At 45.3% G+C, this 23,203-nt stretch overlaps 1 protein-coding gene across 8 annotated transcripts in view; it reads right to left on the bottom strand.

The window, feature by feature from the left end:
- Positions 1-23,203, bottom strand: part of LOC132388244 (nesprin-2-like) — a 284,356-nt gene that overhangs the window by 78,227 nt on the left and 182,926 nt on the right. For 6 of the 8 annotated variants that reach the window (XM_059960628.1, XM_059960590.1, XM_059960605.1 and 3 more), the window contains 9 exons: positions 21,885-22,067; positions 12,419-12,565; positions 11,624-11,800; positions 8,289-8,444; positions 6,914-7,069; positions 6,652-6,822; positions 3,046-3,179; positions 2,332-2,536; positions 806-988 (listed from right to left, as the gene is read on the bottom strand). In XM_059960628.1, the coding sequence (XP_059816611.1) occupies positions 806-988; positions 2,332-2,536; positions 3,046-3,179; positions 6,652-6,822; positions 6,914-7,069; positions 8,289-8,444; positions 11,624-11,800; positions 12,419-12,565; positions 21,885-22,067 (1,512 nt within the window). The remainder of the gene's footprint in view (positions 1-805; positions 989-2,331; positions 2,537-3,045; positions 3,180-6,651; positions 6,823-6,913; positions 7,070-8,288; positions 8,445-11,623; positions 11,801-12,418; positions 12,566-21,884; positions 22,068-23,203) is intronic. The other 2 variants (XM_059960597.1, XM_059960613.1) reach the window with 2 other exon arrangements.

The following is a 23,203-nucleotide window of genomic DNA, read 5'->3' as shown; positions in this document are numbered from 1 at the left end:
CTGCTGTACTCATTTAATGCCAGAAGCTTTCTTTACAATCTTATCCATCTGTGCCACCATAAAGCACAGTACAGGCCCTTCAGCCCACAATGTTGTACCAACCTTTTAACCCACTCTAAGGCCAATTGACCCTTATTGTGGTTTCTTGTACAATAGTGTGTAAAATTTAAGTTTAATTTACATCTCTCTTGAGAACGTTGTGTCTCTGATGCTATGTGCCTGTGATGAAAGATGAAAGGTGGAATGTTTAGGGGGAATCTGAGGGGGAAGAGGGTGGTGAGAGTGTGGAACGAGCTGCCGGTGGAAGTGGTGAATACCGATCTGACGACGACATTTAAGGGAAGTTTGGCTGAGGACATGGATGGGAGGGATATGGAAGGCTGTAATCCCGGTCAATGGGACAAGGCAAAGTAATACTTTGGCATGAACTAGAAAAATCAAAGGGCATGTTTCTGTGACAGAGTGTTCTATAACTTCAGGACTCTATGCTGTTGCAAGAAGGATTTTCATTGTACCTGTGCATACACATACCAGGTGCTCCCAATTTTACATTTGCAGCTTCCTGACAACTGAATGACCCCCCCCCCCACCTTCCTGCACACACTCTGCTCCCTCCCCACAGTTAACTCTCCCACCAGCGTTAGCTCCCCGGTACACCAGAACATGCAAACTCTACACAGACAGCGTCGGAGGTGGGGACTGAACCTGGAACTCTGGAGCCCTGTGCAATGGAGAAGGAACTGTTTTTCCATGCTGATGGACTCTGCGACTTGGACTGTGTTATACAGGCTGGTAATAATTTTACCTGAATTTCCTGTGCCTTGACTGACAGTAACTCCAGCAGACGGGATACCCGGCCGGACACATGCTGAGCGTCTGACTGAACAGCTGCAGGCGATGAAGGGTCTAGGTGTCCGGCCAATTCATCTGCGGCTTCACGCAGAGGCAGAATTCCCTGCTCCAGGGTCTTTAGGTTGTTAGCAGAGTCCTTCCAACAGATGACAAGATCATCATTTAATCCACCCAGTCATTGTCCAGCAGCCCATCAAACCGCCCCAGTACCCCCGTGTGTCCAAACGAGAGTGGGTCGAGATAAGGTAAGGGGAAGGTGATTCAAGGAGATTCTGAAGAATAACGAGGGACACCCAAGAGAGGGCAGATGCTGGATTCTGGAGCAACACAATCTGCAGGTACAAGGTGGTCATCCCTCTCAGAAGCTGCACAACCTGCTGAGTTTTCGCAGCAGACTGTTTTCTGAGGGAAAGGTTTGCTGTTACTGAGAGAATGGCTGATGCCTGGAACTCACTGACAGAGGAGGTGGAGGAATCAGATACAATCTTAAGGTGAGAGGGGAAAGATTTAATGGAAATCCGAGTGGTGATTTGATCTGCGTGAACGCGAAAGGCACTTCATGCAGTTCTTCATGCCTTTACCATTTCAACCGATCACCCTCCAGCCTCTCACTTCATCCCCACTCCCCTGCCCACCTACCCTCCCCCTTCCCCTGGCTTTACCTATCACCTGAACCTCATACTCCTTCCCCACCACCTTATTCTGGCTTCTTCCCCCTTCCTCCTAGTCCTGATGAAGGGACTCGGCCCGAAACATTGACTATTCATGGCCGTAACACTCCGTTCCCCTGGTGCTCCTCGTAGATACTGCCTGACCTGCTGAGCTCCTCCAGAATTTCGGGTGTGTAACTCAGGATTTCCAGCATCTGCAGAATCTCCTTGAGGATGGAAGACATACTGTGGATAAAGGCTTAGCCCAAAACATCCGACTGTACAGACCCCTCTGAAGACATTGCCTGACCTGCTGAGTTCCTCCAGCATTTTGCGTGTGTTAGTATACGAGTGTTCAGTACATGTGACAATTCTCAATGTTTTCACTAAAAAGCCGGTCAGACTCTGGATCGAGCTGCCAGATGAAGTCACAGAGGTAGGCACTTCAGCCACATTTAGAATTATTGTCAAATGTGTCAAAGTAGAGTGAAAAACTTGTCTGGCATAGTGTTCATACAGATTGTTTCATTACATTACAATAGTGCGTTGAGGTGGTAGAAGGTAAAACAATATTTGAATAAATATTAGAATAAGGTGTAACAGCTACAGATAAAGTTCAGTGCAGGCAGGTTATAACGAGGTAGATTGTGAGGCCAAGAGTGCATCGTATCCTCCCAGGGGGCTGATCAATAGTTTTGTGACAGTGGGATAGAAGCTGTCTTTGAGCCTGGTACCATTTGTCCCGACGGGGTGGGGTTGAGGTAACGGTGGAAGAGGGCGGGCCTGTATGAGGTGGTGATGGGGGTTTGGAGAAGGGGCAGTGCCTGACCTGTGTGCTCCGGAGTCGAACCTGCAGCCTCTCCAGGGTGCTCTCCTTGGCTGAGATCGCTGCCAGCAGCCACCCACATTGCTTCTCTGTCGCTCGGACCTTTTCCAGAACGCGGCCGTGTGCCGAGCTGAACTGCTGCCATAGCAACAGGAGGGTGCCGGCCAACCTCAGCTGCTCCGACACGTCCTGGTTGATGCCAGCCCACCTGGAACAAGAGCCCACCTCAGACACGGCCCGCCAGTGTGCTTGAGGCACCCACAGTCTCCCCATCCATGGGTGCTGGAGTCCCCCACCCCTCCCATGGCTACTGGACTCACCCACAGCCACGCACCCCACTCATGGGTACTGGAGCCACCCACAGACAACTTCCCTATCCACAGGGGCAAGACCCAGCTCAATCTGCCCACCCCACCCACGGGTGCCATTGAAGCACAGCCACCCTCCCCATCAATGTGCTGGAGCTTGTCCACCCATGGGTGCCAGATCCAACTACGCCCTCCCTCCCCACACCAAGGTGCTAGACCCACAGGCCTTCCCAGAGGGTTGACCCTCACGGTGGGGGGGAACTGGTAACACAATCAGGAGATTTTGGTGTGGGTGGGGTGGAGAGGAATGACAACCCTGGCCAGGCCAGTGGCTGGGGTTAAGTTAGGCACCAGCCTGTATATTGAAGGCAGGGGGATGGGGTAGCTGTGCTGACTGCCTGGCTCTTACCTCCTCTCAGTGTCCTGTGCTCTGTTCTCCAGCTGGGCCTTCATCATCGGGCAGCATTCCTCCTGCAGGCGTTGTGAAACCTCCAGGAACTTTCTCCAGCTCCCCTCTCCACCATCCATCATGTCCTGCAGAGACTGGGGGGGGTGGGGGAGGTGGTCGGAGAGAGGGGGAAATAAAAGATGACGGGGTGAGCACAGCAAGAACTACTGGAGGCAGCCCTCGCCCCATCTCCCAGGGTCCCCAAACCACATTTGTAGCACTGTGGACAACTTTGGGCTCTATCTCCAAGGATGTACTGGGATTGGCGAGGGCCCAGAGGAGGTTCACGAGAATAGTGCTGGGAATGAACGGGAGTTAATGCACAAGGAACATTTGATGGTTCTGGGTCTGTACTCACTGGAGGGGGCGAATCTCATTGAAACCTACTGAATATTGAAAAGCATATATTGAGTGGACATGGAGGGAATGTTTCCCATAGTGAGAGAGTCTTGGACCAGAAGACACAGCCTTAGAATAGAAGGACATCCCTTTAGAACAGAGATGAAGAGGAATTTCTTTAGTCAGAGGGTAATGAATCTGTGGAAGTCACTACCACAGAAGGAGGCCAAGTCAATGGACAGGTTGATAGGTTCTCGATTAGTAAGGGTGTCGAAGTTACAGGGAGAAAATGTGAGCATTCATTAACTGTTTATAAATGATAGCTATTCATCGTTTTTGAAAAGGTTTAAACTGAAAAATAGCATAAGCCAAATTTAAAGAGCAGGGCGAGGGGTAATTCGCTGAAAAAATCATGTAAAAGATTCCTAACCTGTAAATATCTGAAAAAATGTGTATTAGAGATGTCATATTTATCCATTAACTGTGAAAAAGAATGTTAATGAATGCTCGCATGTTGCCTAATGATAGGGTTCAACGCACCTGGGAAGTAGAACTTCAACATTCACTTTCAGATAATCAATGGAGTAAAATTTATTATTTAGTCAATAATTCATCTATCTGTGCACTCCATATCTTAATTCAGTTTGAGATAGTACACAGGGCCCATATGTCCAAAGATAAATTGGTGCATATTTTTCCTAATATATGCCCTATTTGTGACAGATGTAACGCAGAAGTGGCTACTCTAACCCATATGTTTTGGTCATGTGTAGGTTTAAACAATTTTTGGAGTGATGTGTTTGGAATATTATCTAATGTTATAGATGTGGATATTCAACCTAATCCACTTACAGCAATTTTTGGGATCATTCCAGAGGAAGCAAGCAAAGTGTCTGCTTTCGCCCAACATGTGATAGCTTTTTCAACTTTACTGGCTAGGAGAGCTATCTTGCTACACTGGAAAGAATCTAACCCACCTTCTGTTTTCTAGTGGCTCTCCTCCATTATGTCATGTCTAAACTTGGAGAAAATTAGAAGCCAGACATTTGATACATCCTTTAATTTTGAACAAGCCTGGCGACCCTTTATTCAATATTTTCACATGATTTAATTTATTTTTATTTATTTATTTTTCTTTATTCTCTTTGGGGAAAATCCTTGTCCATGGAGGTTCAGAGATGACTGGAAGGATGTGTTTTTTTTCTCTCTCTTTTTTCTAATTTTATCCTCAATTGAACTGCCCAATCTTTCTTTTTTCTTTCTCTTTTTTTGACAATAGACAATAGACAATTTGTTTCAGTTTAGTTAGTGGGTTTTTTTTCCTTTATCAATAACATTTCCAATCTTTCGTTTTACGATTGCTATGAGAAGTTGTAGTTTTTTTTGACCATTGTATATATAACAGCGTAATATTTTACCTATTTGATTTTAACATTATATACTTTGTTTTTATTATTGTTGTTTATATGTCGTTTATATTTTCTGTTTGCTAAACTCCTCCTCTGATTTGTATATTCTTTATTTGAAAATCCATAAAAAGATTGAAAAATGAAACGAGAATGAGCTTGAGAGAGAAATTAAATCAGCCATAATTGAACGGCTGAGCATATTCAAAGGGCTGAGTGGCTTAAAACCATTCCCATGTCTTGTGGTCTTATAGCACAGCTCCTTCCTTTATCACACAAACTCCTGAATAGTGCGATCTCTCGGTCCCTAAGGATCACATTCCTCCCCTGTCTTGCCCCCCCACCCGCCCCGTCCCTCCTTGTGAGTCAGAGATTCACACAGTACAGAAGCAAGCTCTTCAGCCTAACTCATCCAAGCCAAGCTGCTACCAGAGTTCATCCCGTGTGGCCCCTTCCCCTCTGAACGTCTGCTGTTCACAGACCTGTCCGAGTATAAATGTCCCCATCTCTATCATCTCCTTGTTCCATGATGACACGAAGGCGGGTGGTGTTGTGGATAGAGGAGAAGGTTGTTGTAGGTTACAATGGGACGTTGAACAGGATGCAGAGCTGGGCTGAGAAATGGCTGAGAAAGTGTTCAAACCAGAAAAACATGAAGTGATATACGTTGGAAGGTCGGATTTGAAGGCAGATCACAGGGTTAATGGCTGGATTCTTAGCAATGTGGAAAAACAGAGGGATCGTAGGGTCCATGTCCACAGATCGCACGTTGATAGGTTTGTTAGGAAGATGTATGTTGTGTCGGCCTTCATTCATCAGGGGGCCTAGTTCAAGAGCCACGGGAGTAGTGTTGCAGCTCTGCCAGATTGCTGCTCAGACTACAGCACTGTCACCTCTTTACAGGAAGGAGGCAGAAGCTTTGGAGAAGGTGAACTGGAGATTTGCCAGGAAGCTGCCTGAATAAGCGAGCATGTCTTACGGGGACAGATTGAGTGAGCTAGGATAGAGGTGTACAAGATGATGAGGCGTGGATAGAGTGGACAACTAGAGACTTTTACCCAGGGTGTAAATGGCTAATAAGAGAGGGCATGGTTTTACAGTGATTGAAGGAGAGGATGACAGAGGTAGGTTTTTTACAGAATGTGGTGAGTGTGCGGAGCACGCTGCCAGGGAAGGTGGTAAAGGCAGGTATATTTAAAGAACTCTTCGACAGGTTCATGGTTGAGGAGGGTTGTGTGGGAGAGAAGGGGTGGATTGATTTAGGATGTCACTTCTGTACGGTCATCTCAGCCTTCCTCACTCCAGTCCCGGCCTGTCCAGCTTTTCCGGAGAGTTCCAGCCCTCCAGTCACGGTAACTCCCTCTGGAAGCTGATGACCTCACCTCTGGGGGAGAGGGAGGAACCCACAGTCCTGCAGCCAAACCCAGTGTAATTTGACTTTCACCGGGGCACCTTCCCCTCTCCTCTGAGGAGATACACCCCCCCCCCGACTTTCTCTCAACTCTCCACAGACCAAATCCAACAGTGTCAATGATAATAAACCTGATTCAGAATCTATCCTTCCACCTAACCTGGTTTAAATTGATGGTTAGCATGAGCAGGTAGGGCAGAAGGGCCTGTTCCATTTCGTTGTGACTATGACACCATAGCCTTTTTGCACAACATACCTTTTGGCCCATCTAGTCCATGGCAGCCTATACAGAAGACAAACATGAGGGGACGGAATGGATGGGAGTATGAACTCAATGGACTGAATGGACTACGGTATCCCTACAGGCAGGTAGCTCTGCAGCCGGGGGCGGAACAGCAGTGGTGGACGGACCTGCAGCTTGTTCACCACAATCCGGGCCGTCTCCAGGGAAGGGCAGAGTGACGTCCAGTGCTCCAGGGTGTATCTTACCCAGATAATGTTCACGTTCACCTGCTTGTAGGCATCCTGATAGGCTGTCCAGAGCTGGCTTCGAGAGGCCAGGACTGATTCCACTTGGCTCACCTGCCGGGCACCAGAAGGGAAAAGTTAGGGCTGGTCTATCACCATGTTGGGCTGTGAAGGTGTCCCACCCCCCAAACACCAGGATTCCTACCTCAACAGCCAGGCTCCGAAACTCGGCCTGCAGTCGGTCCAGTGTTGCCGCACTCTCCCCCTGCGTCTCCGGAGGTGCCTGTCTCGTCTCCTGAACCACTGTCTCCCTCAGTTGCTCGAACTCCTTCTCCTTCACCTTCAGCTGCTCACACAATTTCTGAGGGAGGAAGCACATCAATCAATCGCGAGGGTAGTGATCCCACAGGCCGCCGACTGTTCCCACACAGAGCACAGCACCTGCGGCCTCAGCCTGTAACCCACTGCGGGGGGGCGGTTTGTATTTGTTATTTCGTTGAGAGATACAGTGCAGAATAGGCCCCTTCAGCCCAATGAGCCACACCATCCAGCAACTCACCCTAGACGAAGGACAACTTACAACAACCAATTAACCTACTAACTGGTACGCCTTTGGACTGTGGGAGGAAACCGGAGCACCCGGAGGAAACCCATGCGCACACAGGAAGGAATATACAACTTCTTCACAGAGGACGCCGGAATTACACTCCAAACTCTGACAGCCCAAGTTGTAATAACGTCGCGCTAACCACTACATTTCTGTGGTGATTGTTCTATATATAAACTCCTACATCCCTGGATTAGATCCCAGCCTGAAACCCACACACAGGGATTTGTTATTCTATTATATAAACTCCCAAACCCCCGGATTAGATCCCAGCCTGTGACCCACTCCCAGGGAGCTGTTATTCCATTGGACTCCAGCCTGTCTCTATAAAACTCCCTCAATTTGGTCCGGTTTGTACTGCTGCAGCCACACAGATACTGGTATAGACGTTTTTGCCCTTTGACAGCAGTGATTTACCCTCAGTCCTGCCTCCCCACCCTCTGTCTCAATGCTCAGTAGTGGGGATATGGGGAGAGCTGACAGTACGGCTCACAATTGCTGCAGTGTTATAGACTCAGACAGTTCCATCACAGGCACAACCCTCCCCACGTCGACGACATCTTCAAGAGGCAGCACCCATCATTAAAGACCTTCACCATGCAGGACATGCTTCAAGGAGGTGACACAGGAGCCTGAAGACACACACTCAATATTTTAGGATCAGCTTCTTCTCCTCCGCCATCATTTTTCTGAATGGTCCATGAACCCATAACCACTACCTCATCATTCTTCTTTTGCAGTATTTATTTATCTTGTAATTTATTGTAATTTTTTTTATGCCTTTGCACTTTATAGCTGCCGCAAACAACAAACCTCTCATCATTTAAGACAGAGATGATAAACTTCTGACTGAACCAAGGAACTGGAAGAGTTGTCTGGGGAGATCTGCCTTTTAGCGCAAAGTTGGGCAGGTAGGGGACTGAGGAGGATAAGGCTAGGAGTCGGGGAAGGATGTGAGGTGGGGGGAGCTTACCTGGCAGTCTGTCAGCGAGTCCAAGATGGAGGTGTAACTGCTGGCCTCCCGAATGTTCTCCAGGTGTTTTGCCTGAGTCCCCAGCCAGCTCGCCAACAACTGCACCTTGCGCTCGAGATCAGTCCAGGTCTCCAGTGCCAGGTCCAGTTTCTGCACCTGTGATGAGAGTCAGAGATAGAGTGAGACAGAAAGACAGACAGAGCAGTAAGTCATAGCGGCGTAGTCAGACACGAAACAGCGACAGGCGGTGCTCACAACTTCTGCATCACCATCCCTTTATTAAAAGTTCAAATTCACAGTAAATATATTATCAAAGTACATACATGTCAGCATATACAACTCTGGGATTAATTTCTTGCGAGCCAATCCAATGACCATAACAGAATCTGTGAAAGACTGCACATACAGGGCAGACAACCAGTATGCTAAAGACAACAACTGTGCAAATACAAAAAGAAATTATAATAAACAAACAACACAGTTCAGTGATGGGGCATGATAAGTCGAGTGGTTACCCTCTCTTGTTCAGGAGCCTGGTACTTGAGGGGAAGTAATTGTTTCTGAACCTGGTGGTGTGAGTTGTGAGGCTCCTGTACCTTCTTGCAGATGGCACCAGTGAGAAGAGAACGTGACCTGGGTGGTGGGCTCTCTAATGATGGATGCTGCTTTCCCGCAACAACACAGCGTATAGATGTGCTCAGTGGTGGGGAGGGCTTTACCCATGACGGACTGGGCCGTATGCACTACTTTTGGTAGGATTTTCCATTCAAGGGCATTGGTGTTTCCATACGAGGCCTTCCAATATTCTCCCCACCATATATCCATAGAAATTTGTCAAAGTTTTAGATGTCCGGCCGAACCTTTGTAAACTCCTAACCAAGTAGAAGCTTTACTGTGCCTTCTGCATAATTGCACTTACATGCTGGGCCCAGGACAGGTCAAATGAGATCAAATTCAAATTCAATTATCATTCAACTATACATGAATGCAACTGAACAAAACAGCAAGCAAAAAAACTGTCACACAAAAAAAATATAGTCCAAGACCCAGAGCAACATGACGTGCAAATTGATTGTGCAGATTCCCAGCTATGCACTACCACTGCAATTCAACCTGTCATTCCACTGATCAAACACTGGAGGGCAGCACCAATGGGAGAGGATAGCTCCCAACCGAGCATGGGTGCCATACTACACTCCTCCGGCATCTCTCTCCTGGACTGCAACAGCAGGCAAGCACACGGCTTGAGGCCTAGCCCTCGCTACGACCAAGGCCACGCATCTCCCACGCCACCTGCTGCATCACCAGACGAGGGAAACAGGCCTGCATCATCTTACATTATCAATGCCGAGCAGGGTCTTGCAACCACAAGAGAAATGTGCAATACAATCACCCACAGTTACATCGCATGCTGTCTTTGTGCGCCAACTCTGATGCCTTCGAGTAGCAGGCAGCAACACGATCTGCACCCAGGCCCACTCCTCCGAACCCAGGTCAGTTCCTCCGATCGACAAGCAGCTCACTGATGGGATAGACCCTCAGCACTGTCTTACTATTGTAAAACACACATTTAACAAAGGGAAAAATATGTTTCGTTGGCCCAAGAGGACGCCACAGCATCAGTGACAATGGATTCCAAGATTCACCACCCTCTGGCTAAAGAGATTTCTCCTCATCTCTGTTCTAAAGGGAGGTGCATCTATTCCTTGGGTCTCCCACTGTTGGAAACATCCCCAGCAAATCCAACACTTTCAATATTTGGTAGGTTTTGCTGACCTAGTTCCGATTAGGGTCATAGAGCACTATAGCAAGTAAGCAGGCCTTTCAGCCCATCTAGTCCATGCCAACCTGATCTGCTGCCTGGTCCCACCTACCTGCACCTGGGCCATACACGTCCCATCCATATACTATCCAAATTCCTCGTAAATGTTCCAGTCAAACCCACATCCACCACTTCCGCTGGCAGCTCGTTCCACACTCACACCACCCTCTGAGTGAGGAATTTGCCCCTTAAATGTTACACCTTTCACCCTTAATCTATGGCCCCTAGCTCTCATCTCACCCAACCTCAGTGGAAAAGGGCTGCCTGCATTTTCCCTGCCTATACCCCCCATGATTTTGTGTACACAGAATTACATATGCCCTGTTAACCCTTTCTTGTCCATGCACAGTACCTGTCCAAGTGTCTTTTAAATGTTGTAATTGTACTCACCTCTACCACATTGTCTGGCAGCTCATACCACACACCACCATTCTTGGGGTGAAAAGGTTAACCCCAGGCTCCTATTAAATCTCCCTGCTCTCACAGTGCCCTCTAGTTTGTGATTCCCAGCCCTGGGGATAAAGCTGTACATTCACCCTACCTACAGTATGCCCCTCATTATATACACCTCTATAAGGTCACTCTATATTCTCCTATGTTCCGGGGAATAAGCTCCCAGCCTGCCCAGCTTCTCCCTATAACTCAGGCCCTCGTGTTTTACAGGACAGAAACCAGCCTTTCAACCTACTGAATCCATGCTGACCATAACCACTCACTTTGACTAATCCTACAAGAATCATATGTTATTCTCCTCGTAACTGCCCCAGATTCTACCCTTCACCCACACATTAGGGGGGCAATTTATTGCAGCAGATTAATCCATTTGTGACTTGTGAGGAAACTGGAGCCCCAAGGAAAACCCATGAGGTGGCAAAGAGAACCTGCAAGCCCCACACAGACACCCCCGAGGGCTATCTCAGTGTACTGATGTGACGAAATGCTCTGTGTGGATGGCAACAAAACAGAGATTTTCACTGTACCTCAAAATATACGACAATAATAAACCAGTTTATAAATAATGTGCAACCGGATCCTCAATCTCCTCACTTGCAGACCCCAGTCAGTTTGGATTGGTAACAACATCTCCTCCACCATCTCCATCAGCACGGGTGCACCACAAGACGGTGTGCTGAGACCCCTGTTCTACTCGCTTTACACTTATGACTGTGAGGCTAAACACAGCTCCAAAGCCGTATTTAAATTTGCTGACAACAGCTGTTGGCCGAATCAAAGAAGGTGACGAATCAGCAAGTAGGAGGGAGATTGAAAATCTGGCTGAGTGATGCCACAACTACTTCTTACTCAATGTCAGCCTAATTATCGAAGAGGGAACCAGAGATCCACGAGCTAGTTCTCATCGGGTGGAGTTTGATAAGTTCTCGATTAATCAGGGCGTCAAAGGTGAGGGGGAGAAGGCAGGAGAGTGGGGAGATAATTAGCCACGACGAAATGGCGGAGGGCAGGATGGGTCTTGTTTGCTGTGTGACAGTGACAAACTGCTCCGGTCACTCACCCTGCTGTTCAGGTTGTGGCACAGCGCCTCCCAGTGGAGGTTCAGAGTGCCGAGTTGTTCAGCCAGCTCCATCTTGCTGTACCGACTGCCCTCCACGTCCCCGTCTCTCACCTGGAGCAGAGAGTGGTTCACAGAGTCGACCGCCGGCTGCCAGCAGCTTACTTCCAACTTCTGGCGCTGCAGGAGGAGAAGGACAAGTGTCACTGACCTCCACAGCCCGCGGGGGTCATTGCCAGTCCAGCTCCCCCTGAGCCTTGCCCCTCCACACCTTCCCCAGCCCATCCTGGCACCTCCTGAGAGCCTCACCCTTGTAGCGTGAGGATCTGCTCACCACCCCTCACTCCAGGACCTGCCCCTTGCCAAGTGCTCCGGTATGCCTGCACCAATGCACCCTGCACCCTACGCTCGTCACTCTACAACTCCTGTCCTCTGTCCACCACTTGGCCTCAAATCTTGCCCCATATCTCCTGCTCTTTCATCACTCAACAACTCCTGCCCCCTCACCTGACCTCTTGCCCTTACCTAATGCTCCTTGCCCTCAGCTCTTGCCCCATGCTCTTCACTCACTGTCCCACATCCTTTTTCCCCTTGTCTATCCCTCCTTACCCAATTCTTGACCCCTGCCCTTTGTCCAGTGTCCCACACCCTTCCCCCTTGCCCGACATCCGACAATCCTCACCCCATTCATGCCTATCCGTTCTGACTTTTATCCTCCCCCCTTTCCCGACAGTTCCTGCCCTCTCCCCAATGCCCCACGACGGCCCCTTGCCTTCAGGGCCAGCCTGCAATCCCCACCTGGCAGTCACGCAGTTCCTGCGACACGGCTGCACTGCTGCCCAGCGCTGGTACCTCTGCAGCTGCACGAAGCCGTGTGTCCACACCGCCGACCCACTCCAGCAGCTCGGCCAGGAGCAACCTGGACGGCATCCCCTCCACCTGTAGCTGGAGCAGAGGGAGAGGCTGTTGAGGGAGGGGCAGCATAGGGGGAGAGGAAGGGGATGGTACAACCGTAGGCCACTCAGTCCATCGATCATGCCCCACCCTTCTGAATGACCATGGCTGATCTTTGCCAGCTTCAACTCCCATTCTGTGCCAGTTCACCAGAACCCTCTGGTTCCTCAATCTTCTGGATATTTGTCCATCTTCACCCTAGGTATATCCAAAGATCTGCCCTCCCCCATCCTCAATTCCAGAGAGTTGCAGACAGACTGGTGGATCTGATCGTCTAACTCCGCTAATGGTCTAAAAGAAATATCTACACTCCACGGTTTTAGATGACCCACCCTTTATTTTGTAACCTCACCACGGGAAACATCTCAACATCTCCCTTGTCAAACCCTATGCAGATGTTCTATGCCTGAGTAAGGTCACACCACCAACCCCACCTCCTGCACCCAGTCTTCTAAACTCTAAGGAACACAGACCCAGCCAGTCAAGCCTCTCTTGACAGAACAACCTTCTCACTCCAGGGTTAAGGGCTTCCCCTGAATTGAAACTTGACACTTAAAGAGCACTGCTGTGCAGAGGGATCTTGGGTTCCACATGCATCTCTGAAAGTGGCCACATAGTGGATCAGATGGAAAAGATGGCTTTCATCGGTCAGGTCATTGGGTGCAAGAGTCAGGAAGTCATGTTGCAGATGTATAATGAATTCCTCTCCATAGATGCTGCCTGTCCCGCTGAGTTCCTCACATTGTGTGCGCTATCCTATAGATGTATAAAACTTTTGTCAGGCAGCGCATGGAGTGTCACATGCAGATCTGGTTCCTCCATTATAAGGATGTGGAGGCTTTGGAGAGGGTGTAGGCGAGGCTCACTAGGATGCTGCCAGGATTAGAGGGCAGGTGCTATCACGAGGGGTTGGGTGGCACAGCAGCTAGTGTAATACCTTACAGTACCAGCAGCCTGGGTTCAATTCCCACAGCTGCCTGTAAGGAGTCAGTACATTCTCCCCATGACCACATGGGCTTCCTTCCTCTACAGGTTAGTATGTTAATTGGTCACATGGGTGTAATTGGCCAGCATGGGCTCGTTTGGCCAGTAGGGTCTGTTGCTGTCTGTCTGTTTGTCTCTCTATATCTATCAATCTATTGAGATATATATATATATATATCTTGTTTTCTCTGGAGTGTCAGAGGTTAAGGGGAGATCTGTTACAAGTTTACAAGATTATAAGAGGCGTAAATAGTCAGAGGGTAAAATGTCTGCGTACTAGATGACATAGGCTTAAAGTGAGAAGGGTAATTTTAAAGGAGGTCTGCAGGGTAAGTGTGTTTTTATTTACACACAGGTGGTGGGTATCCAGAATGTGCTGGTAGATATGATGGTGGCATTTGAGAGATAAATAAATATGTGCAGAACAGAGGGATATGAAGGTCACCAGGAGAAGCTCATGGAGTGAGCACTGTTTCAGATTCGCTCCAAAACCTTCACTTTTTTTAACCTATGATCACCCTTATTTAACTTACTTTTACCTACATCAAAAGATTCTTGCTACTTTTTTGGACCTATCTTTAAGAGTATACTGTGAATTTTGAAGAAATTAGTACAGAAATGGCTTTAAGATCTAAAGGGCGAGACCCTGGGAAAGATCCTAACGGCAACGGAAAGGAAAAAAAGAACGATCCTAAGCGTGCTGAATTGACTAGTGATATGTTATTGGAGTTCTTAAATGAAAAATTTGAAGAACAACGACAAACTTTCAAACGAGATCTAAAGGCCTTTCAGGATTATATGGATAAGACGGATTCAGTAGTTAACCAGCAGCAAGCTTTAATCGCAACTTTGCAAGAGGACACTTGGAAGCGAGACTTGATAATCAAAAAACTGGAGCAGAAATTATCTTCGACGATTAAACAGGTGGAAACACTTAAAGCTAAGAGTGTTGACTTTGAAAATCGGTCCAGAAGACAGAACTTATGTATACTTGGTCTCCCAGAAGGTATCGAACAAGGGGACCCCTCGAAGTATTTTGCTCAACTTTTAAAGGATGCGTTCCCTTCTGTATTCCCAGACAGTCCTCCGTTACTCGATCGCGCCCATAGAATTGTGCGTCGATCACCAAGTGCTTCAGCTAAACCACCGGTTGTAATTGTTCGATTTCACTATGTGCATGTCAAAAAGCAACTTATTTGTGTGGCTCGGCGTGTAGGGATGGTCAAATTTCAAGATCACAATTTTCGATTAGTGGAAGATTTTAGTCCAGAAGTAATGAAGGCAAGGCTTCTTTTTAAATCTCTGATGTCCGAATGTTACGAAAAAAATCTAAAACCAGCGCTTTTATACCCTGTGAAGCTTAGAATCTCGCCTCCGAATGCACCACGGCGTGTTTTTCTCTCCACATCTGAAGCTCGAAGCTTTCTGGATGAGAATTATCCTACTGCTTTGGACTCTCATTTCTAATAAATGAGTGATTTTGATTGTTACAAGATAGTTTTTGTTTCCAAAACTAGATTTTGTTTCTGGCTATTGGTGTAGGTTTATTCTATATTTTATATTCTAATTAAAGTTTTTTTTCCGACGTACTAATCTTTTTATTTTACTTACTTTAACCACTGTACTTTATTTTTGGTTATTATTATTAATCCTTTGAAGGTGAATTTTTTTAACGGTTTGATGTATATCCTTTTCATTTTTTGTGTGACTAAGATGGCGGTTTCTTCTCTAAAATATTTCTTGCTTTTTTTTTGATTTCGCCTTTTTTTTCTCTCGTCTTCTTCCTATAATGCATTTCTTATCACATTGTAACTTTTTTTTTGTTTGGGTTTTAACCCAATTTATAAGTTACTAGTGTTTATATTCTTTTTGGTTTTTTTTTACTAGCAATTATATTAAGAAGTTTGTTTTAGTATAGTGATAATTACTTTTTTGGAATTTGGGTGGATCTTTTTTTTCCCTCCTTTATATATTTGGAGTTGCCTTCTGCTGATACGGGGGGTAGATTTAGTATCATTCCTTTTTTTTCCTAGCCTTCTCCAGGCTCAGGATGGACTTTTTCTTCATGGATGGGGGGTGGGGGTTTCTTTTCTAAATTTATTGTTCTTTTTACCAGTTTTTTTTTTAGTTTTTTCATTTGGGCTGATTTTAAACTACTGAAATGTCCATGATGTCGTCACTTCCGGGTCCGCCCCTTATTTTCGTCCCTCTTCTGGGTGCACGAGTTCATAATTTGGTTAGCTCTTTATATACCAAGGGGTTGATTTTAGAAATATGGCACAGACCATTAATTTTGTCTCTTGGAATACTAATGGCTTAAACCATCCAATTAAACGGAGAAAGATTTTCAAAGTATTCCAAAGACTGAATGCACATATTATTTTTGTACAAGAAACTCATTTGAAGAAAGAGGATAATCAACGTTTTTTTAGGTTTTGGAGGGATCAACAGTACCATTCGAATTCGAATGCCAAAGTAAAGGGAGTTCCCATTTTTATTGACTCCTCTATTGCATTTGTCCAACACGATATTATTTCAGATCCGAATGGTAGATTTTTGTTAATTACTGGGTTACTTTTTAACAAAAAGTTTGCTATGGTTAATATTTATGCTCCAAATGTGGATTATCCTGATTTTTTAAGTCCTTATTTACTTCTCTACCTAATCTAAATGAATATATGTTAATAATGGGTGGTGATTTTAACTGTTGTTTAACTCCTTTGCTGAACAGATCTATATCCACTCAGACTTTACCAAATAAGTCGGCCACTTACATTAATTCTTTTTTGACTGATAATGGAATTTTCGACATTTGGAGATTTCGGCATTCTAAGGACAAAGAGTTTTCAGTTTTCTCACATGTTTATCATTCTTACTCGAGAATTGAATTTTTTTTATTGACTCTCGTTTTATTCTATCTGTAATTGGTTGTAATTATGATATTATAGCCATCTCTGATCATGCTCCGTTGAAACTTTCTATTAAATTAATAGATACAGCTTCTAGTGTTAGACAATGGCGATTTGACTCTACCTTACTGCAAGATCTGGATTTCATTAAATTTATGAAGGAACAGATCGATTTCTTCTTTTCAACTAATTCCACGGATGACATTTCTTGCGGAACACTTTGGGACACTTTTAAAGCGTTATCTCAGATTATCTGATTATCTCCTATTCCGTTGGTTTGAGAAAACGTATTAAGAAGGAAACTCTTTTATTGGTTGATAAAATTAAAGAAATTGACAAGAAGTATTCGACTGCTCCTTCGAAGGAGCTTTACAAACAAAGGGTTGAACTTCAAATGGAACACAGTTTATTACTTACATCTTCAATTGAAAATCAATTAATGAAAACCAGATCTGATTTTTATATACATAGTGATGAATCGGGTAAACTGTTAGCTAATCAATTGAAGAATGCTTTGGTTAAAAGTCAAATTATTAAGATTCGTCAACAGAATGGTGAATTGACAGTTAACCATGATGAGATAAACAAATCTTTTCAAGATTTTTATACCTCCCTGTATCATTCTGAATTCCCTCATGATCATAATACCATGCATGATTTTCTTGGGAAATTGAATTTTCCAAAATTATCATCAGATGATCTTTCAATATTAGAAACTCCTATTATGGATGCAGAAATTAAAGGGGTTATTTCCTCTATGAATTCTGTGAAAGCACCAGGTCCAGATGGGTATACAGTGGAATTTTTAAAGTGTTTTTCCTCTACTCTTTCTCCTTGGTTATGCAGGGTTTTTGAAGAAGCGATTAGATTGGGTAATCTGCCACAATCTTTTTATAGAGCTTCCATTTCTTTAATATTGATAAAGATCCTACTGACTGTGCATCCTATAGACCAATATCCTTATTGAATGTAGATTCCAAGATCTTTTCCAAGTTACTGGCATCCAGGCTGGAGAAGGTATTACCCGAAATTATTTCGGAAGATCAAACTGGTTTTATTAAAAATTGCTATTCTTTTTTCAATATTAGGAGATTATTGAATATTGTTTATACTCCTTCACGTAGCACCTCAGAATGTGTCATTTCATTAGATGCGGAGAAAGCATTTGATGGAGTGGAATGGCCATACTTATTTACTGTGCTTGAGAAGTTTAATTTTAGCCCGACATTCATTTCCTGGATTAAACTGATATATCATACTCCAGTAGCCTTGGTTTTTACTAACAATCAAAGATCTCCCTTTTTTTGTTTATTATGGGGTACTAGACAAAATTGTCTTCTTAGTCCATTATTATTTGATATTGCGTTAGAACCTTTGGCAATTGCTATTAGAGAATCACCGAACATTTTTGGCATTACTCGTGGGATGGATATACACAAGTTATCATTATACGCAGATGATTTATTATTATTTATTTCTGATCCTGAGAAATCCATTCCTGCAGTTAAATCATTGTTGGCTCAATTTAGTAATTTTTCCAGGTATAAATTAAATCTTAGTAAGAGTGCATTGTTCCCCTTAAATAGACAGGTTCCAATTTATGGAAGGCTACCTTTTAAATTAGTTAATGACTCTTTTATATACTTAGGATAAAAATTACAAAAAAATTATAAGGAGTTATTTAAGGTTAATTTTTTACCCTTAATTGATCAGATTAAATGTTTGTTCACTAAATCGTCACCATTATCTTTATCTCTGATAGGTCAGATTAATGCTATTAAGATGACTGTTTTACCCAAGTTTTTATATATATTTCAAGCGGTACCAATTTTTATTCCAAAACCTTTTTTTTGCTAATGTTGATTCAAAAATTTCCTCATATATATGGCAGAATAAAAATCCTAGATTAGGTAAAATATATTTACAGAAGTCAAAGGAGGAAGGTGGATTGGCATTGCCTAATTTTAGATTTTATTATTGGGCAGTTAATATCCGATATTTGATATGTTGGTTAAAGGATTGGGATTTATCTTTTAGCCCTCATTGGGTTAACCTGGAAACTAAATCTGTACAAGGATTTTCATTGGGTTCTATTTTAGGGTCTTCTCTTCCCTTTGCTCTTTCTAAATTGCAGAAATGAATTGACAATCCGATAGTTAAACATACTTTACGTATATGGTTTCAATTTCGGAAATTTTTTGGGTTGAATCAATTTGTTTTAACTATTCCTATTGTATCCAATTGCTTTTTTTATCCTTCTATTGTAGACCAAGCTTATTCAGCTTGGATGACTAAAGGATTACTACGATTTTCCGATTTATTTTTGGATAATTGTTTTATGTCTTTTGAACAATTATCTAATAAATATAATTTGCCTAGATTTCATTTTTTTAGATATTTACAGATTAGGAATTTCTTAAACACTGTACTTCCTACCTTTCCAAATCTTGAGTCTTCGGGTATTTTGGAGAATTTGTTAGAACTAAATCCTTCTCAGAAAGGACTAATATCAAAACTTTACAATATAATTATGAAAATACGTTCAGAGCCCTTCTGTAAGATTAAAAATGATTGGGAAAGAGAACTTAACCTTACTATCCCTATTGAGAATTGGGATAAAAGTCTTCAATTAGTCAATTTATCATCTATATGTGCTAAACATTCATTAATACAGTTTAAAGTTGTACACAGGGCTCATATGTCCAAGGATAAATTGGCTCGTTTTTATTCCTATATAAATCCTATTTGTGACAGATGTCATTCTGAGATAGCGTCTTTAACTCATATGTTCTGGTCGTGTCCACTTTTGAAAAAATATTGGAAAGATATTTTTGATATTATTTCCACGGTATTGAACATTGATTTACAACCTCATCCTATTACTGCAATTTTTGGTTTACCAATGTTAGACTCACTGCATTTATCTTCTTCCGCTTGTCGAATGATTGCATTTCTTACATTAATGGCTAGAAGATCTATTTTGTTGAATTGGAAAGAAATTAATCCTCCTACCGTATTTAATTGGCTTTCTCAAACTATGTTATGTCTAAATTTGGAGAAAATTAGAAGTGTTGTATTTGACCCTTCTACTAAATTTGAAAAGACATGGAGACCATTTATTCAATATTTTCATATGATGTAATATGACCCTGTTCCAAACCTGTTCGTTTTTCCAGTTTTGATTATACATATGTTGAGAGGATCGGAGTTGGCGACACTGATGATTTTGTATTTTTTTCTGCACAGCACCATCCAGAGACAGAGAAGCAGGTTGCTGTCAATGCAATGCTCCTCAGACAGGATGAAGAGATCATTACTCCCCAATGCCATTCGGCTCTACAATTCAACCACCAGGGGCAAGACATGTTAAAGTGCCGGGGTTAGGACTGAGCTTAAGTTACCACTCAATGCACTTAAGTAAACTACTTAAGAACTTTTTAAAAGCTATTTATTAATACTTTTTGGGAGGGTGATTTTAGATGCATATCATATTTATACTGTTAAATACTGTATGTAATTAGTTTTGCTACAATAAATGTATGGGACACTGTAAAAATGTTGAATTTCCCCTTGGGGATGAATAAAGTATCTATCTATCTATCTAAACAGCCCATTATTCATTTTTTTCTCTTTTTTTCTTCCTTTTTTTTCTCTCTCTATTAGTTATTAGGTTAGATTAGTTTTTCTAGTAATTTTTTTTTCTTTTTCTCTTTTCTGTTTTTTTAATATATATTATGATATACCTAGTTTTGCTTTGTTTATGTGTTATTTGTATCATTCATGATTTGGGAAGACTTACTTATATTGTAACTATTGCTTGTGTATCCTTTCATGTTCAGTTTAAATTTGTAAGTTTGTAATCCCACTATCCATGTATTAATCTTATTATGCTGATAATAATAATATTAATAATAATAATAAAAAGATTGAAAAAGAAAAAGAACAGAGGGATATGGTTTATGTGTAGGCAGAATAGATTTAATTTAATCTGATATCGTCCAGCACAGTTAAGATGGGCCGAGGGGCCTGTTCCTGTGATACATTGTTCAATGCTCTGTGGACTGCAGTCCATGGTCTATCTGCACTAACCCCCACCACTGATACACCCCCCATGGAGTTATAGTGGATCCACCCCAGGAACATGAATCCCTGAACCAATCTTCCCTCTCACACATTTCTACCCTGAGCCCTTCCCTCACCCCCTCCTCACTGCCTCCCCACCCCTTCCACTCTGCCTCGCCACTTCCCACACCCCACCTCCACCTCACCCAGCCCTCCATCCCTTGACTCAACCCACACTCCCTTCCCAAACACCCACCTCCACCTCACCCACCCCTCCATCCCTCGACCCCACCCACACTCTCTTCCCACACCCCACCTCCACCTCACCCACCCCTCCATCCCTCGACCCCACCCACACTCCCTTCCCACACCCCACCTCCACCTCACCCACCCCTCCATCCCTCGACCCCACCCTTCCCAAACACCCACCTCCACCTCACCCACCCCTCCATTCCTCGACCCCACCCACACTCCCTTCCCACACCCACCTCCACCTCACCCAGCCCTCCCTCTCGACCCAACCCACACTCCCTTCCCACACCCCACCTCCACCTCACCCAGCCCTCCATCCCTCGACCCCACCCACACTCCCTTCCAAAACACCCCTCTACCTCACCCAGCCCTCCATCCCTCGACCCCACCCACCCTTCCCACACCCCACCTCCACCTCACCCAGCCCTCCATCCCTCGACCCCACCCATCACTTAGCCCTCCCCAGCCTCTCCACCTAAATCCCTCCTTTCCCACCCTCTTCCCTCCCCGCCTCCCATCACCTGTCTGAATGGCCCACTCTCCCCCTCCCATCTCTCCACAGATTTCTCATGCTTTCAATGCACCCTACTCTCCCCACCCTCCCAACCACCCATCACCCCACTCCTGAACACTCCTCCACTCCCCCACACCCAATAGTCCTCCTGTACCCATCCTACCATACACCATAAACACCCCACCCTCCCGACCACCTATCACCCCTACTCCTGAACACTCCTCTGCTCCCCCACACCCAATACTCCTCCTGTACCCATCCTACCATACACCGTAAACACCCCACCCATCACCCCACTTCTGAACACTCCTCTGCTCCCCCACACCCAGTACTCCTGTACCCATCCTACCATACACCATAAACACCCCACCCATCACCCCACTTCTGAACACTCCTCTGCTCCCCCACACCCAGTACTCCTGTACCCATCCTACCATACACCATAAACACCCCACCCTCCTGACCACCCATTACCCCACTCCTGAACACTCCTCTACTCCCCCACACCCAATACTCCTCCTGTACCCATCCTACCCTCCTTCCTCATAAACACCCTCACCCTTCCTGCCCTTTTCTACCCCATCCTGACCTGCAGCAGCCATTCCTGGATGGGGGGCAGCTCCCCGGCCAGTTGTGCCCACCGCCTCTCCAGCTGATCTAGCTGTTCCTGCAGAGCCGCACTTGGGGTTCTCTGTAGCCCCAGCAGCCGACGCCCACTGCTGGCCACCACTGCCCCGGAGGGGGTCCGCTCCTCCACCTCCTTTCTGAAGCCCTGGAGGAGGGGAGAAAGAGAGAGGGGCTGATCCCAGGCTCAGGGAGACACACGCCGGTGTGGAATCTACACCACACGTGGACACAGAAGGCGACAGAGAGTGGTGGAACTCCACCAGTTCCATCACGGGTACAGCTCACCCACCACTGAGGATTTCTCAAGAAAGCAACATCCATTTCAGAGATCCTGTCCAACAAGAAGACATGCCCTCTTCTCAATGCTGCCAGCTGAAGACAATGGCTTCTTCCCCCCTTATTCTCAGACTTCAGAACACAGACCTCCACCAGACAGTGGTCCATGATCTTGTGCCCAACTTTAAACTACTCTCAGACTGACCTTCCCTCCCACATAGCCCTCCATTTTTCTATCATCTGTCTGCCTATTTAAGATGTTAATGATGTGTCTGCCTCGACCACTACCTCTGGCGATGCAATCCCACAATCCCACCACACTCTGTGTGGAACAACGCTTTCCTCTGATATCCCCCCCCCTAGACCTTCCTCCAAGCACCTTAAAATGACCTCCTCTTGTATTAGTATTTCCACCCTGGCTGTTTGGAAGCTATAGAGAGGTTGCAGAGGAGATTTACCAGGAAGCTGATGGGTTACAGAGACTGTCCAACGGGTTACACAGACCGTCCGACGGGTTACACAGACCGTCCGACGGGTTACACAGACCGTCCGACGGGTTACAGAGAGACTGTCCGACGGGTTACACAGACTGTCCGACGGGTTAGAGAGACTGTCCGATGGGTTACAGAGACTGTCCGACGGGTTACAGAGAGACTGTCCGACGGGTTACACAGACTGTCCGACGGGTTACACAGACCGTCCGACGGGTTACAGAGAGACTGTCCGACGGGTTACACAGACCGTCCGACGGGTTACACAGACCGTCCGACGGGTTACACAGACCGTCCGACGGGTTACAGAGAGACTGTCCGACGGGTTAGAGAGACTGTCCGACGGGTTACACAGACCGTCCGACGGGTTACAGAGAGACTGTCCGACGGGTTACACAGACCGTCCGACGGGTTACAGAGAGACTGTCCGATGGTTTACACAGACTGTCCGACGGGTTACAGAGAGACTGTCCGACGGGTTACACAGACCGTCCGATGGGTTACACAGAGACTG

Source organism: Hypanus sabinus, chromosome 2 (genome assembly GCF_030144855.1).
Source record: "Hypanus sabinus isolate sHypSab1 chromosome 2, sHypSab1.hap1, whole genome shotgun sequence".
Classification (NCBI taxonomy): domain Eukaryota; kingdom Metazoa; phylum Chordata; class Chondrichthyes; order Myliobatiformes; family Dasyatidae; genus Hypanus; species Hypanus sabinus.
The sequence above is the reverse complement of the archived record's forward strand: the minus strand, read 5'-3'. Positions and strand labels throughout refer to the sequence as shown.